Below are 17272 nucleotides of genomic sequence, written 5' to 3'. Positions count from 1 at the left end.
TATTTTTTTCTTGTTAGAGCCCTTGGGCTTGTAACATCTTACTTTTCAAACTAGAATTGTAGTTTAACTTGTATTAATAATAAATAAGTGATATGAACGAACCAATAGAGATTGTTAATGAATATACGTACTTGGTACCGTACAGAAAGTAAGTGTTTCCATAGAACTTGAGACCAAAATTAAAAGACAGATAAGAATGGGATGGAGAGATTTTGGTAAGCAAAATTAGATTACAAATAAATTAAAATGTCACTTTCTCAGAAAAGAAAAGTATTTAATCAGATGTTCCAACCGGTATTAACTTGTGCATCAGAAACTTGGAGACTTACTAAAGGCTTAGAAATAGAACGCAAGCTCGTTACAGCTCAAAGAACTAAGGAAAGAATAATAAAAAGAGCAAAATGGATACGAGAGCAAACTAAAATAGAGGATATTCTAACATGTAAGAATAAGTATTGGACGGGGACAGAGAATATAACGAGAAAGACAAATAATAGATGGACAAGAAAAATAACAGTGAGTCCCTAGAGATTTTAAACGAAGCAAGGGAAGGACGAGAAGACGATAAATTGACGATCTACGAAAATTTGGAACCGAAGACTGACATAGCTAGACCATATAGCATATACAGATGCAAGTGGAAGGACATGTCTGAACCCATTGTCCGGCAGTGGACTAGCGACGGCTGATGATGATATGAATATTCAAATGCTTTTATGCACTATATCTAAAGATGTTTATATATATATATATATATATATATATATATATATATATATATATATATATATATATATATATATATATATATATATATATATATATATATATTAATAGAATTCAAATTAAAAGAATAGTAATGGTTATTTTGCTCTGGCCCTACATGAAAATTAGTGTACCATCGAGATGAGTTAGTAGAAGAGCCGTTGTAACGGCATAAATAAGTCTAAATCCTATAAGAAATCAATATAGATTAATATAAAGCAAATTGAAACGAATATTAATGGTTAATTTGTTCTAGCCTACCTAAAAAGGAGTGTACCATTGAGATGAGTTATTAAAGGACCCGTTGTAACGCCATTTCCAAATCTAAATCCTACAGGAATCAGGAAGAAGTAGAAGACACGCCCCAAAATCAAAAAAGTAAACAAACCGTTGACCGTTGTGTGTTAAAGGAAGTTAAGGAACTAAGTACAAACAAAGAGGGAAGCAAACAGTCAATATTGTTAAACATGGCATCAAATAACAGTGCAAACAATGAAGAATATGAAACTCAACTCTTTGAGTTTTCACCATCAGCTTTCTTTGAAGCAGGTTAGTTGTTTGTTAAGACTTTAAGGGGGCCACAGAAAACACGGTTAACGGTTATTATTATTATTATTATTATTATTATTATTATTATTATTACCAGCTATTCGATCTTCACAATTCGCCGCCCTTCGTGTACCTAATGTCTCTAGGGGACCCTAAAGGTAGTATTTGCTTGTAGATTAACAGAAAGATGATAGTTTGTAGAACAGCGGGCACACCTGCTATCTAGTTTTCGTAGAGGTCACTTGGGGTTTCAGGGGACGTTAGCAGCCTGGTAATAACACTCAGGGTGAGGTGGGTGTATTTTACATTAGGCCATAGCTATTTGGTAAAATACCTAATCTAAACCCCCCCCCCCAACCTAACCTACAAGCTGTTTTTACCTACTTACCTAAGGAGGGTGTTAATGCCCCCTGCAACCCCCTTTACACTGCCGTATTCTTAGTCAGCCGTCATCGTACACACAAGTGGCCGCTATCATACGTACACCCCCTTTCCTTTTTCTGGTAGTACGCATGGTGTAGGGACAGACAAATGTTATTTTTAAGGCAAAGTGATCTTAGGTCAATTTTACTTAATATCTGAACTGCAACCCAACCCCTTACAAACAACCATTTTTCTATTCATGGGCTCACTTGTGTCAGCCTATCTACAAACGCTCCCCTTCTATGCTTAAAGTTATATGGGAGCATTTGTATATCTGCGGCCAACTCCTCCCGCTTGGGAATTTTCTTTCAATTTTCTAGTAGTTCGTAAGATGTGACCCTCTGTACTACAAAACTGTCCATTTTTAAGCAAAACCTCAACATAAGAACCCCACCTAACCTAACCTGATAGGCGTGTCCTTACCTAACGTGGGCCCTGCGACCCCCTTACACTGTCGTATTCTTATCCAGCCGTCATCATACATGCAGGTGGCCGCTGTCTTACATACACCTCGTTGTCTGTGTCCACTTAGCTACAAACGCTCCTTGACTTGGTTAGGGCAGTGTGTCCTCATTTAGCCATGGCCTGGACCCACAACCCAACCCGACTAAGAGAACCATACATCTTCCGCTACCTTATGATGTGAATGTGGCTAGCGAAATTCTATTTGTTCCTACACTGGTACAGCCTTTGGTTTTTTGGGTATATGATCAATGTTGTTAACCAAGCGTTACCTAGAGTTGAAGAAGAAGAATACCATAAACTCGTTAGCCCCAACAAGGAAAGCATCCTAGTACAGAAGGGAAACATACTAGTACATGGTATTGTAAATCAAGATAAAGCAATAACTATTCATATATAGAAATAGATATGAATGTTCAACAAATAAATACCGGTAACATATAAACTTTGAAACTACATGACTTATGCCAACCTGCTATACAGAAATGCATTTGCACCCTGGAGATAATTCAGCAGGTGCAGTGGAGCCATCATTAAAACTTAACAAAGTAGTTTGGGAGTGACAGATCAGCGAGGTATCGTACTCGCATCTATGCTTCAGAGTAATTGATTAACTTTTTATTTGGTTGTCATTTTAGAGATATTTACAGCTCTTTATTAACATTCTCCGATTTCTCGTGTGCTTTTTCGTAGGTATTGTGAGTAGCAAACTTCCTAGCATGGATTAAATTACCCAAAAAATTCTATGCTGAGGTATCCAGGTAAAGGTGAGCTGTCTGGTAGGTTTGTGTAAAAATTATCCACAGATCCTTACACTTTTTTTTGGTAGGGGCCATTCCTATTCACAGGTTTACCTTTTTGTGGTTGTTTTTCTAGTGGGATAAGTATGGAAGGATGAAGGCTAGAAAATATTCTCAGGTGTCTTTTCCCCTCTTAGGCTGGTCATTCTTCTATTCATTAAGGTTTTTCATGTGCTGAGGATACTCGCTAAACCATTTTTCAATATTAATCTTACCCGATGATCATGTAGCTGTCAACTCCGTTGCCCGACAGAAATCTACGGTCGGGATACGCCAGCGATCGCTATACAGGTGGGGGTGTACACAACAGCGCCATCTGTGAGTAGGTACTCAAGTACTTCTTGTCAACAAGAACTCAATTTTTCCTCTGTCGTGCCACCGGCAAGACCTACTTGGATACGCTGTTGATTCTGGAGTTGTTGTTCACGATTTGGTGATGTATTCACTCTAGAGTTTAGCCTTCGCTATTCAGGAAGCTTTATCATTAGCTTAGCAAGCTTTTGGAATTAATTTGGATTAATTATTAACGAACTTTGCTAGATTTTGGAATTCCCCCTTGACTACTTCTACAATTCAAGATGTCTGACCAGTCTCAAGTCCCTAAGTACAGGCAGTGTAGCGTTAGGGCTTGTGCTAGGCGTCTTCCGAAGGCCTCTATAGATCCTCACACCGTTTGTTCCAATTGTAGGGGTAAATCCTGTCAATTGGAAGATCGATGTGGGGAATGCGCTGGGCTTTCGGAATTCGATTTTAACGAATTCCTTAAAAATGCACGTAGGTTAGAGAAGGAGAGAATCAGGAGGAGTTCTTCTCGCTCTGTGGATTTTTCCTCTCCCCATGCCCCTCAACCTTTTCCTTCCCCTGTAGTGGTGACTCCCGAACCTGCTACTAGTGCTCAGCCATCCATGGCGGATATGATGCGTGCCATTCAGGCTCTCGGTGACAGAGTGGAGTCATTGGCTAATGACCGTAATCAGCTTTTGGCAGATGTCAAAGAGCTGAAAGCGAAAAGTGCAGTGGGAAGTGTTATCAGTGCTAGTGATGTGAAAAGTGTCAGTGTCAGTGTTGCGCATGAGGGTACATCTGTGCGTGCCAGTCGTCCTCCCAGTCCGGGACCTCTTGCAAGCTCCCAAGCCCAGGGGAGAAGCAATGTCGAAGGACCAAAGGGTTCGGCAGGCCTTGATCAGCGCACGGATGTATCCTCAGTGGTTGCGGACGTATCTGTCAAAGATCGTCCCATCCACAAACAGACGAATGAGCCCTTACATTCCTCGTCTGTGGAAGAAGTTTCCAGGAGGAGACGATGGACCAAGGTTTCACGACCGCTCAAGCGTAAGGTCCCTTCCGAGCGAGTCCAACGGCCCAGGTGTAGCCACTGGGTCAGTTCGGACTCGCCGCAGTCTTCCGATGACTGCACACCTCCCAAGAGAGGTAGAGTGGTTCCACAACAGGCTACTGCTCCGTCTGTTGCTGCTCCAACCACGGTAGACCCTAAGTGGTCCATGCTGCAGACTATGCAGTCTCAGCTTGCGGCATTCATGCAGGAGTATCATGCTGAGAAGGTTGACACTGCACCTGTTAACCTACAACCCGCCGAGGTTGTGCGCTCAGCAGATACTGCGGCTGCCTGCTCCCACACTCCACCTGTGAGAGCTCCACCACCGATGCGCAGTCCACTCTGCCAGACGCATGTTCTTGTCGCACCATCCGTTGACATGCGTGAGCTACCGCATCAGCAGTGGGAAGGTGCTGTAGAGCTGCCGGGTTCTGACACTATGCGGCATGCTCCGCAACCCATGCGGCATGCTCCGCATACCATACAGCATGCTCCGCATACCATACAGCATGCTCCGCAACCCACCGCAACCCCTCCCACGCACCAGCACTCTGCTTTTGTTGTTACCAGCTCGCAGACTGTCCAGCAGCGGCATGATGTTGGATCCGCAGCAGCTACGCATGCACCCGTACTGCCGGATTCAGCCGTTCAGCTTTCTGCTCTGCCTTTGCCACTTACTACTCAGCTTTCGGATGATGGAGTATCAGATGACGAAGCTGCACATTTGGATGAACCGCACTCCGACTTTGAAGGGCCCAAGTCTACGCCTCCCTCCTTAGACTTTCGTAAAGTCCTTGCCTTGTTCAGGGACTTGTATCCTGAACAGTTTGTGTCTGCAACCCCTCGCTCTCCTCCCTCCGAGTTTGCTCTGGGCATGCAGTCTGCTGCTCCTGCCTTCACCAAGCTTGTTCTCGCACGCTCATCCAAGAGAGCTTTGAGGGTTATGGGAGAGTGGTTGCAGTCCAAGAAGCAACTGGGAAAGACTGCTTTCATCTTTCCTCCTACCAAGCTTGCTTCCAAGTCGAGCGTCTGGTATGCCACGGGAGAGGAACCCGGCTTGGGAGTTCCTGCCTCTGCCCAGGGCGACTTCTCAAGTCTGGTTGACTCTCCCCGCAGGCTGGCTATGAGACGATCGAAGATCTGCTGGTCCTTTTCTGACTTGGATCATCTGTTGAAGGGAGTCTTTCGTGCCTTCGAGATCTTCAACTTTCTCGATTGGTGTTTGGGAGCCTTAAGCAGAAAGACTTCCCCTTCGGATAAGGACTCTGCCATGCTAATCATGTCTAGCATGGACAAAGCCATTCGGGATGGGTCTGGTGAGCTTGCGGCTTCGTACGTGTCGGGAGTGCTTAAGAAGAGAGAACATCTTTGCTCCTTCTTATCGGCTGGTATCACTCCTTGCCAGAAGTCAGAGTTGTTGTTTGCTCCTCTCTCCAAGTGTCTGTTTCCGAAGGAGCTGATTAAGGGGATGGCTGCCTCCCTTATCCAGAAGGATACCCATGATCTTATGGCTTCTTCCGCACGTAAGGCTAAAACCTTACCTTCCGTGCCTAGACCCTTCCGCCCTGCAGCAGTAGACACACCTGCTACTAGGTTCATCCCGCCCTTTCGTGGCAGAACCTCCAGCAGAGGAGGTACCCGTGCCGACAGTCACCGTGGCAAATCCAAGAAGGGTTCCAAGTCCGCAAAAGGCAAGTTCTGACTGCCTTCCTCTCCAGACGGCAGTGGGAGCCAGACTCAAGACCTTCTGGCAAGCTTGGGAGAGCAGAGGTGCAGACGCTCAGTCTGTGAAGTGGCTAAGAGAGGGGTACAGAATTCCGTTCTGCCGCAGTCCCCCTCTAGCTACATCTCCCATCAACCTCTCTCCCAACTACTAGGAGAAGGACAAGAGGCTAGCGTTGCAACAAGAGGTGTCGCTCTTGCTACAAAAGGAAGCGATGGTCATAGTCCGGGATCATCAATCCCCGGGCTTCTACAACCGTCTCTTCCTGGTAGCGAAGAAGACAGGAGGTTGGAGACCGGTGCTGGACGTCAGTGCTCTCAATGCTTTTGTCACCAAGCAGACGTTCACGATGGAGACGACGAAGTCGGTCCTAGCAGCGGTCAGGAAGGAGGACTGGATGGTCTCGTTAGACCTGAAAGACGCGTACTTTCACGTCCCCATCCATCCAGACTCCCAACCTTTCCTAAGGTTCGTCTTTGGAAAGGTTGTGTACCAGTTCCAAGCCCTGTGCTTTGGCCTAAGCACGGCACCTCTTGTGTTTACCAGACTGATGAGGAATATTGCCAAATTCCTTCACTTGGCAGACATCAGAGCCTCCCTCTATTTGGACGACTGGCTTTTAAGAGCTCCAACAAGTCGTCGCTGTCTGGAGAATCTCAGATGGACTATGGATCTGACCAAGGAATTGGGCCTCCTGGTCAATATAGAGAAGTCCCAGCTCGTCCCATCCCAGACCATTGTCTATCTAGGTATGGAGATTCAGAGTCGAGCTTTTCGGGCTTTTCCGTCGGCCCCAAGGATCAATCAAGCCCTAGAATGCATCCAGAGCATGCTGAGAAGGAACCGATGTTCGGTCAGGCAGTGGATGAGTCTAACAGGGACACTATCATCGGTGGCCCAGTTCATCGAGTTAGGGAGACTCCACCTCCGCCCCCTTCAGTATCATCTAGCTGCTCACTGGAGAAAGGACATGACGCTAGAGGCGGTCTCAGTGCCTGTTTCCGAAGAGATGAGGTCTATGCTAACGTGGTGGAAGAACAGCATTCTTCTCAAGGAAGGTCTGCCATTAGCTGTTCAGACCCCCGACCACCGTCTCTTCTCGGACGCATCGGACACGGGCTGGGGTGCGACACTGGACGGACAGGAATGCTCGGGCACGTGGAATCAGGAGCAAAGGACACTTCACATCAATTGCAAGGAGTTGTTGGCAGTTCATCTGGCCTTGATAAACTTCAAGTCCCTCCAGCTAAACAAGGTGGTGGAGGTGAACTCCGACAACACCACAGCCTTGGCTTACATCTCCAAGCAAGGAGGGACTCATTCGAGGAAGTTGTTCGAGATCGCAAGGGACCTCCTCATTTGGTCAAAAGATCGAAAGCTTTCGCTGGTAACGAGGTTCATTCAGGGCGATATGAATGTCATGGCAGATCGCCTCAGCCGGAAGGGTCAGCCCACCATAGATCTATTCGCTACCTCGATGACCAAGAGGCTCCCGATGTATTGTTCTCCGATTCCAGACCCAGCAGCAGTTCACGTGGATGCCTTTCTGCTGGATTGGTCCCATCTCGACCTGTATGCGTTCCCGCCGTTCAAGATTGTCAACAGGGTACTTCAGAAGTTCGCCTCGCACGAAGGGACACGGTTGACGTTGGTTGCTCCCCTCTGGCCCGCGAGAGAATGGTTCACCGAGGTACTGCAATGGCTAGTGGACGTTCCCAGGACTCTTCCTCTAAGAGTGGACCTTCTGCGTCAACCTCATGTAAAGAAGGTACACCCAAACCTCCACGCTCTTCGTCTGACTGCCTTCAGACTATCGAAAGACTCTCAAGAGCTAGAGGCTTTTCGAAGGAGGCAGCCAGAGCGATTGCCAGAGCAAGGAGGACATCCACTCTCAGAGTCTATCAGTCTAAATGGGAAGTCTTCCGAAGCTGGTGCAAGGCGAATGCAGTTTCCTCAACCAGTACCACTGTAACCCAGATTGCTGACTTCCTGTTACATCTAAGGAACGTAAGATCCCTTTCAGCTCCTACGATCAAGGGTTACAGGAGTATGTTGGCAGCGGTCTTCCGCCACAGAGGCTTGGATCTTTCCACCAACAAAGATCTACAGGACCTCCTTAGGTCTTTTGAGACCTCAAAGGAACGTCGGTTGTCCACACCAGGCTGGAACCTAGACGTGGTTTTAAGGTTCCTAATGTCATCAAGATTTGAACCGCTCCAATCAGCCTCTTTTAAGGACCTCACATTAAAAACTCTTTTCCTCGTCTGCTTAGCAACAGCTAAAAGAGTCAGTGAGATCCACGCCTTCAGCAGGAACATAGGTTTTACATCTGAAACGGCTACATGTTCCTTGCAGCTCGGTTTTTTGGCTAAAAACGAGCTTCCTTCCCGTCCTTGGCCTAAGTCGTTCGAGATCCCAAGCCTGTCCAACTTGGTGGGGAACGAACTAGAGAGAGTACTTTGCCCAGTAAGAGCTCTTAAGTACTATTTAAGACGGTCAAAGCCATTACGAGGACAATCAGAAGCTTTATGGTGTGCTATCAAGAAGCCTTCTCTTCCGATGTCTAAGAACGCAGTTTCTTACTACATCAGGCTTCTGATTAGAGAAGCACATTCTCATCTGAAGGAAGAAGACCTTGCTTTGCTGAAGGTAAGGACACATGAAGTTAGAGCTGTCGCTACTTCAGTGGCCTTCAAACAGAACCGTTCTCTGCAGAGTGTTATGGATGCAACCTATTGGAGAAGCAAATCAGTGTTCGCATCATTCTATCTCAAAGATGTCCAGTCTCTTTACGAGAACTGCTACACCCTGGGACCATTCGTAGCAGCGAGTGCAGTAGTAGGTGAGGGCTCAGCCACTACATTCCCATAATCCCATAACCTTTTTAATCTTTCTCTTGAATACTTTTTATTGTTGTTTTTGGGTTGTACGGAAGGCTAAGAAGCCTTCCGCATCCTGGTTGATTTGGCGGGTGGTCAAATTCTTTCTTGAGAAGCGCCTAGGTTAGAGGTTGTGATGAGGTCCTTTAGTATGGGTTGCAGCCCTTTATACTTCAGCACCTAGGAGTCGTTCAGCATCCTAAGAGGACCGCTAGGCTCAGTAAGGAAGACGTACTTAAAAAAGGCAGAGTAATAGTTCAAGTCGACTTCCTTACCAGGTACTTATTTATTTTATGTTTGTTATTTTGAATAACTGCTAAAATGAAATACGGGATACTTAGCTTCTCTGTTAACATGTATGCTGGTCTCCACCCACCACCCTGGGTGTGAATCAGCTACATGATCATCGGGTAAGATTAATATTGAAAAATGTTATTTTCATTAGTAAAATAAATTTTTGAATATACTTACCCGATGATCATGAATTTAAGGACCCGCCCTTCCTCCCCATAGAGAACCAGTGGACCGAGGAGAAAATTGAGTTCTTGTTGACAAGAAGTACTTGAGTACCTACTCACAGATGGCGCTGTTGGGTACACCCCCACCTGTATAGCGATCGCTGGCGTATCCCGACCGTAGATTTCTATCGGGCAACGGAGTTGACAGCTACATGATCATCGGGTAAGTATATTCAAAAATTTATTTTACTAATGAAAATAACATTTTAAGAATTTATTTTCCCTAGCTTTACAGAGTGGAAGTTAATTTGATCTAAATGCATCTCATTTGCCCTCATTTTAGTCATAAGACCTAATAAAAAAGTGAATGACTTACATCATGCTAACTTATTCATTACCAACCTTCAACACCCGTTTCGAGGTCTTGCGTACGAATACGCCCAAGTAATAGGCTTTAGGTTTCTATAGCTAAAAAAATACAAATTGCCTTTAGAAATCGGCTATTTTAGTAATTTTCTGCAAGTCAGATTTGGCTCCAAATTGGTTTGCTTCAAGGTCCATATATTCTGGTTCAGCGAGCACTTGACAGTTCTGTACGGTATTATGTCATATTTTCAAGTACTGTACTGTACGCTGTATGTTTGTACTCTATGAAAAGTTTTGTTTTAACATATTTGAATGTGATTTTGTAATTTTTCTTATTCAGTGGTTTGAAATGTTATATGATATTGCGTGCAATTTTTTTTATCTTTATTATTGTTAATTGTGTTCTTTTTGGTGTCAGGGACTCATAATTTTGAAAACAAGCTTATCGTTCTCGAATCAATCAATTGACTTTTCATCTAACTTTAGTCTTTCCTTGAGTAACTTTAGATTTTGGTGATGGTGTGCATTATAGGAACCTGATTGGTCGAGTTCTTTTCTTTTTCTACAAGGGGACACAAAGTCATTAGACTCGCTGTCTTTAACCCTAAGGTGTGTTCTCAAGCTATTGTGTAGCTTTCCTAGTTTGGATCAGGTATTTTGCATCTCCTGTGGTTCTTGTTTGGGCTTAGGCTGGTGAAGAGATGCATCCAATTCTGGCACCTTTTTCCTCTTGTGCTCTTCCAAGCTCTTGATTACTCTACTCATGTTCATGTTTGTCTGGCAGAGGTAGGAAAATTTTCATGAGCCTTCCAAGATTTCATTAGGCATACCAGACTTGGTCACAGGGCTATTTCAACCTTTGCTTCATTATGCCACGTTTCCTATAAGTTTGCAAGATTCTACTATTGCATAATCATATTCATGGCCAGGTCCTGACAATCTGGGTGTATGTTTGGATATTCCTTCAGTCTGCATTGTAAGCACTCACTGATGGGATGTGGCAAAGGTTTACCACCTCGCATGTTCTTTAGTATTTGGAACAGCACCCAGTAAATTCTTGGATATTAGCCTTCTAAATATGTAATTAATATACTGTAAATATGCCATTGTCTTCATTCAGAACTCAGCCATGTTTGTCTGAAGTACATGTCATACTGTATCTTGTATTTTGATTGTATCTTTTAAGTGTTGAATACTGTAGTGTTACAGGTGTTCAGTCTACTGTAATAAGACTTTGTGCTCTGCTCAGCTAGAAATGGCCAAGAGACCTGAGAACGAGGAATTCCCCCAGTGTTGCCATTCTCACACAAATCACGGGCTGGCCTTCTTTTTCCGACCCTGCTCCACCTCCTTACCCTCTGTTGTTATCTCTCTGTTTCTATATAGATTGGTGTACAGTATATCTGGAATTATTCTAGTTTTTTTTCACACCACCATTGAGGTAAAAATCAGGGTATGTTTTCTGTATAAATTTTTCTCCCCTGTGCTGTGTATAGTACTTTTTAGGGTACTTGTGGTTGGATCACATTAAAGGAGTTAGTTTTGTATAGTAGTGAAATGGTACATTTAAGGGTACAGTACTTGCAATAGAAGTGAATTTCATCTCTGAAAATGTGGTGTTTTATCTTGTAATATACTGTACACCAGTAACTCACTTCGATCAAAGCATTATGCTCATCAGGACCAAAGGTGTCTAGGGATATACTCTGGCAAGTAAATGGCCATGAAGGTGCTCTGCTTCTTCCAGACTCTTCCTTTATTCTCCTGGCTCATTGGCAAGTTTTGAGAGTGAACTGGTTTGTATTTATGAAACAAATATTATGTAAGATTATTGTGATTAGTGTGAAGTATAATAGTTTTTTTGAAAGGCACACTACTTTTTCAGTGAAAGGAATCGTCATTGAACGGCTTTGTGAAGGAATTGATCAGCTTGAAGAACAGTTAGTAAAAGTGAGTGCATATAAATGATGTTTTTGTACAGTTTAAAAGATAAATGATTATATAGTTTAGCCATTTCATATTTTTAGAACCATGGCTTTTTTCCCAAAAGATAGTAGATATGTTTGTTTTACACCTATTGTTTGTTTTAGGTATTAATACCTTGTGTCTGGTGTACTGAATATGCGATTTGAGCTCCTGGGAGCTGCTTCATACAGATGACCTAGCATTAATAATAGCAGAGTCTGAGGAAGTTTTGGAATGGTAGAATTGAGAGGAAACTGTTTAAAATCATCACAAACAAAATATAGCTAACGGTAACTGGTCATAGCCTCTGTACCTTGGTCCTCCTCTGTCTTGGGTTAGTTCTCTTGCTTGAGGGTACACTCGGGGGCCCTGTTCTATCTGATTTCTCTTCCTCTTGTTTTGTTAAAGTTTTTATTTTCTAAATAGGAGATATTTATTTTAATAATGTTACTCTTAAAATATGTTATTTGTTCCATAACCGAAATACAAACCACTCTATTTACATGGGGTATTACTTTCGGTGTAGCTGAATGACGAGCCATTAGATTTTTAACGAGGGTTAACTACCCCCTCGCTAGTTAGCAAGGGGGTAGGGGAGGGGTAGCTAGCTACACCTCCCCCCTCACACACCGGTGAACTGATTCACTTCGCTTTTGGCTCGGGTGATGGTCAGACATGTCTTCTTTTTTTTTTTTTTTTTTTTCTTTTTTTTTTTTTTTTTTTTGCAGTTGTGTTCAGAAGTTGGCCTCTACCTCTATCATGCGGAAGTGCCCTGGCTTACCCGACCGCCCTTGTGGGACTTTTATGTCGGCGGTCGAGGCGGACCCTCACACCTTGTGTTCGTACTGCAGAGGTCAACGGTGTGATAGAGACAAAGTGTGCAGTGAGTGCAGGGAGTGGTCTACCTCCCAGTGGGAGAGGTTTTCCCTGCGACGGAAGAAGAAGTCTAAGCAGGATCTTTCTCCTTCAAGGGTTTCCTTGAAGAAGGAAGGTTCCAAGGACTCTTCGTCCGTTGCCCGAACCTCCTCTGAAGCTCCCACTCGATCGGTCTCTCGTGAGAGGCCGGCGAGTGGTAGCTTAGGCCATTCTTTTGTTGACCAACCTCGGGGTTCGGGAGAGGGAGTTGCCTCGCATAGCGAGGCAGCTCCTCCTCCTCCTCCGGGGGAGGATTTTGATAACACTGTATAATGATAATTTATTACAGCTTTGGGCTTCCTTGGGGCTTAAGGGTTCGCCCTCCAGGGAAGCCCTGTTTTACTTGATCCAGTTGGGCGCAGCTGTCAAGCAGTCGCCGGTGATAGCGGAGGTAGATCCTCTTTCTATCGTCGATGTTGTTGTGGCAGAGGCTTCCGACGGGTCGGGTCAAACCCCTGCCTTGGTTGCTGGTGTTGCTGAAGGCTCAGTTCCCCCCTCCGAACATCCTTCAAGGGAGGAGCTGAGTCCAACGGTCTCTCCTGCGGATGATTCTCCCCCTCGGGGGAGTTCACTGACAGAGACTCCTCTTCGGAGGACCGACGATGGTGTTCTTGCTCCTAGAGGTCGTCTTTGCCGCAAGGCTCGCCCTCCTCTTCGCCGTAGAGGTCTTCCTTCTCCCTACAAGGGAGTTAGGAGGCGCCTCTTCGGTTCTTCGCCCTCGACATCCCCCGCAGAGGATCCTCCTCGACGTGAGTCGACCGTTGCAGCTGCATCTCTGGACCTCTCTGCAGATCGTTCGCGATCTCCCACGCCTGCCAGACCTGTGGATCTTCCTTCACCGTTCCTGGAAGCTGACGCGCAGTGGGCGCCCACGCACCACGTTTTTCAACGGGCACCGGTACCTTCGGGGCAAAAGGGCTTGCCTCACAATGTGAGCAAGTCCCTTAAGTGCCAGGTTTCACCTGTGCGCCCACGTTCTCTTGCGCGCGCTCCTACTGTTGCTGAGGACCATCCTGCACCAGAATCAACGTGCCAGGGATCTCCTGCAGCAGAAGCAGAGTCAACTCGTCAGCGCTCTCCTGCTCATCACCGATCTCCTGTGCACCAGCGCTCTCCTTCTCGCCAGTGCACATCTGCGTGCCCTGTTCCTGTCACGTGCCATGCGCGCCATCGTTCGCCCGCGCGCCCACGATCTCCGGATCGGGGCGCAGGCAAGAAGACTCTTCCTTCTCCTTCTCCTCGCCCGCGATCACCTGCGCGCCCTCGGAACTCGCCCACGCGTCAGCCCTCGCCTGCGCGCCATCGTGCGCACTCATCTTTGCGCACTTCCATAGTTGGACACGAGACTACGCGCTCACGAGAGTTTTCCTGCACACGCCCACGAGCAGCCTCCGGTACGCGCTTCTACACCTACTGGTCCTGCGCCCCTGCTGTCTTCTCCAGACCACGCACCTGCGCGCCCGCGCGATCCATCGCCTGCGCGCAAGCACTCTCCAGCACGCCCGCGCGCCCACGATCCTGCTCGCCGAAGGTCACCTATGCGCCCACGCGCAATCTCACCTGTGCGCAGTCGCTCCCCTTCTCGCCCCACGCGCCATCGCTCGCCTGCGCGCCATCGCTTGCCAACCCGCCGTCGCTTGCCAACCTGCCGTCGCTTGCCAACCCGCCGTCGCTCGCCTGTGCGCCATCGCTTGCCAACGCGCCGTCGCTCACCTGTGCGCCGTCATTCTCCTGTCCGCCAACGCTCGTCCTTACGCCCGCGCTTTCATCTCCGCGCGCGAGCGAGCGATTTTTCCATCGCGATTCCCGCCGGGTTTCGCAACGCGAGCAGCATAGTGAGTCTTCAGGAGCGCGTACAACCAGGTCATCATCCTCACGACACACCCCCCCCCCCCCCCCGCAAGTGCAGAACAGCGCGCTCGCAGGAGGAGGGGAGGTCTTCAGAGAGGTCTAGGTACCAATCTTCTTCTTCTTCCTTTAAGGCAGGCCCTATGGTTTCTACTCCGAAGGATCACCCGATCCCCTCCCTCCAGTGGGAGTCTCTGACACTGCATCTGTCAGTCGGCAGCCTTGGTTTGGGTCCCTTATCAGAGCTGTCGTCCAAGCTGTTAAGCCCGCCTTCGCTGATTTGGGTCTCAAACCAACGACAGCTTCGACCGCACTGAAGAGGAAGAGAGTAGAGTTCGTGGTGACTTCTCCTAGGGTCAAACTGGCTCCTAAGAAATCCGTAAGGAAGGTTCCTTCCTCCCCTCAGACGTTCTCTCCTTCTCCTGTGGACGAAGCTTTTCCGTCCTCAGGAGAATCTATCCAGGTGAGACCTTCTCCCGCCGCACCAATGAGAGAAACCCCACCACGCGTAGGAGAATCGTCGCGTGTTGGGGCGGAGAAGAGCCCTCAGACTTCTTTACTGGAGTCCTGCATCCCTCCTAGAAGGGAACCGAAGGACTCGAAGACCATCCCAAAGTCTTCTTCCAGGATTCGACCAGAGCCAGCGAGACCCCAGGAGAACGTCCACGTGTCCCCCCAAGTAGAGCAGTTGGGGACAGGAGACTTTGCTGCTAGTTCACCAGGAGGAGAGCAGCATGATTCAGAGCACGCCTTCTGGCAAGTCCTGACTCTGATGAGGCATCTCAACAAGTTCAAGGACCCGGAGACCGCCCCTCGTGAAGGCAAGCATACGGTCCTGGACCAAGTCTATGGCACTCGGAAACCCTCTAAGGTCAGTGCGGCTCTGCCTTGGTCCCAAGGGGTGAACAGTGCCAGAGATAAGGTTGAGGGCCAGCTTTCCGAGCTCGCCTCCTCCAGCCGTTCCTCTGCTGGTAACAAGCTCCTCCCACCTCCTCGTGTGCAACAGAGGAGGTACTTTGAGATCATGGAGGAGCCTTGTTTAGCTCTCCCGCTCCACCACTCCGTGGAAGAGCTTTCCAGGGGAGCTTCTCTTGAGACACTCTCCAACCAGCAGGTGACATTCTCGGCAACAGAGATCCTGAGTCAGGAGAAGGTTGCAAAGTGTGCCATGCAGGCCACTTCGTGGCTGGATGTCTGGCTAGGGCCCTTTCCTGTCAAAGACAAGAAGGGCGGAAAGTCCTCCAGGGGAGGCAAGAATCCTAGAGGGAGCGGCCGAGGCTGCAAACGCTAGGATTGGCAATCCCCCTGCATGTCCACCAGTGGGGGGATGCCTGCAAAGTTGCGCATTCAGGTGGCAGCAACTTGGGGCCGATTCCTGGACGATCTCCGTGATCAGTCAGAGATATCGCGTCCCGTTCATAACATCTCTTCCTCCCCTGACAGCGAATCCAGTGTCGTTGAGCTCCTATGCCATGGGATCGGTAAAGGGGCTAGCCCTTCGGGCAGAAGTCGACACCATGCTCAAGAAGGATGCTCTCCAGGAGGTCATCGACGGCTCCCCAGGCTTCTTCAGTCGACTCTTTCTTGTAAAGAAGGCGTCTGGAGGCTGGAGACCTGTCATCGGCCTCTCAGCCCTGAACAAGTTTGTCAAACAAACTCCGTTCAGCATGGAAACAGCAGACACGGTCAGACTTGCAGTGAGACCGCAAGACTTCATGTGTACACAGGATCTGAAGGACGCATACTTTCAGATCCCAATCCATCCGTCTTCCAGGAAGTACTTAAGATTCAGCCTAGACAACAAGATCTACCAGTTCAAGGTGCTGTGTTTCGGTCTCTCCACAGCACCCCAGGTATTCACCAGTGTTCACCCTGATATCTTCGTGGGCACACAGGATCGGCAACCGTCTCCTCCACTATCTGGACGACTGGCTGATCCTGGCAGACTCGGAGTCGACCCTTCTTCGACACCGAGACAAGCTTCTGGGACTTTGCCAAGATCTAGGGATCATGGTAAATCTCGAGAAGTCTTCTCTGCTTCCATCTCAACGACTGGTATATCTAGGCATGATATTGGACACCAATCTCCACAAAGCCTTTCCATCAGACGACAGGATAGCAAGGCTGAGGAGGGTCGCAGATCCTTTCCTCAGACGAGAAGAGCTTCCAGCCCAATCTTGGTTACGTCTCCTAGGTCACCTTTCCTCCTTGGCCCGTCAGGTTCCAAACGGCCGCCTCAGGATGAGATCCCTGCAATGGCGGCTCAAGTCCCGGTGGAATCAAGGCCACGATTCCCCGGACGTTCTGGTCCCTATGGGTCCTACGGAACGGACGGACCTTCAGTGGTGGGTGACCGACGGAAACCTTCGAAAGGGAGTGGATCTTCTCGTCCTCCCACCGGATTTGATGCTGTTCTCGGACGCTTCAAAAAAGGGTGGGGGGCCCACGTTCTGAACCACAGGATCTCAGGCCTATGGTCAGAATCAGAAAAGTGCCTCCACATAAATCTGCTAGAAATGAAGGCCGTATATCTGGCACTTCAACAGTTCCAACAGATCCTGGCGGGTCACTCTGTGGTGGTGATGAGTGACAACACCACGGTAGTGGCTTACATCAACAAGCAGGGAGGTACCTTTTCACAACAGCTATCCCATCTTGCAGTAGAGATACTGAGATGGACCGAAGTCCACTCGTTTCCACTATCGGCTCGCTTCATTTTGGGCAAGAGGAATGTGCTCGCCGACAGTCTGAGCAGAGCATCGCAGATAGTGAGTACCGAGTGG

The 17272-nt window shown here is 47.6% G+C and overlaps 1 protein-coding gene across 1 annotated transcript in view; it reads left to right on the top strand.

Annotated features, from left to right (window-relative positions):
- The first annotated feature begins 1164 nt into the window (after window positions 1-1164).
- Window positions 1165-17272, top strand: part of LOC137622055 (protein MIS12 homolog) — a 67471-nt gene continuing 51363 nt past the window's right edge. The window contains exons 1-2 of the mRNA XM_068352532.1: window positions 1165-1314; window positions 11647-11711. Coding sequence (XP_068208633.1) covers window positions 1233-1314; window positions 11647-11711 — 147 coding nt within the window. The 5' untranslated portion in view covers window positions 1165-1232. The remainder of the gene's footprint in view (window positions 1315-11646; window positions 11712-17272) is intronic.

Source organism: Palaemon carinicauda, chromosome 28, assembly GCF_036898095.1.
Source record: "Palaemon carinicauda isolate YSFRI2023 chromosome 28, ASM3689809v2, whole genome shotgun sequence".
NCBI lineage: Eukaryota > Metazoa > Arthropoda > Malacostraca > Decapoda > Palaemonidae > Palaemon > Palaemon carinicauda.
The sequence above is the reverse complement of the archived record's forward strand: the minus strand, read 5'-3'. Positions and strand labels throughout refer to the sequence as shown.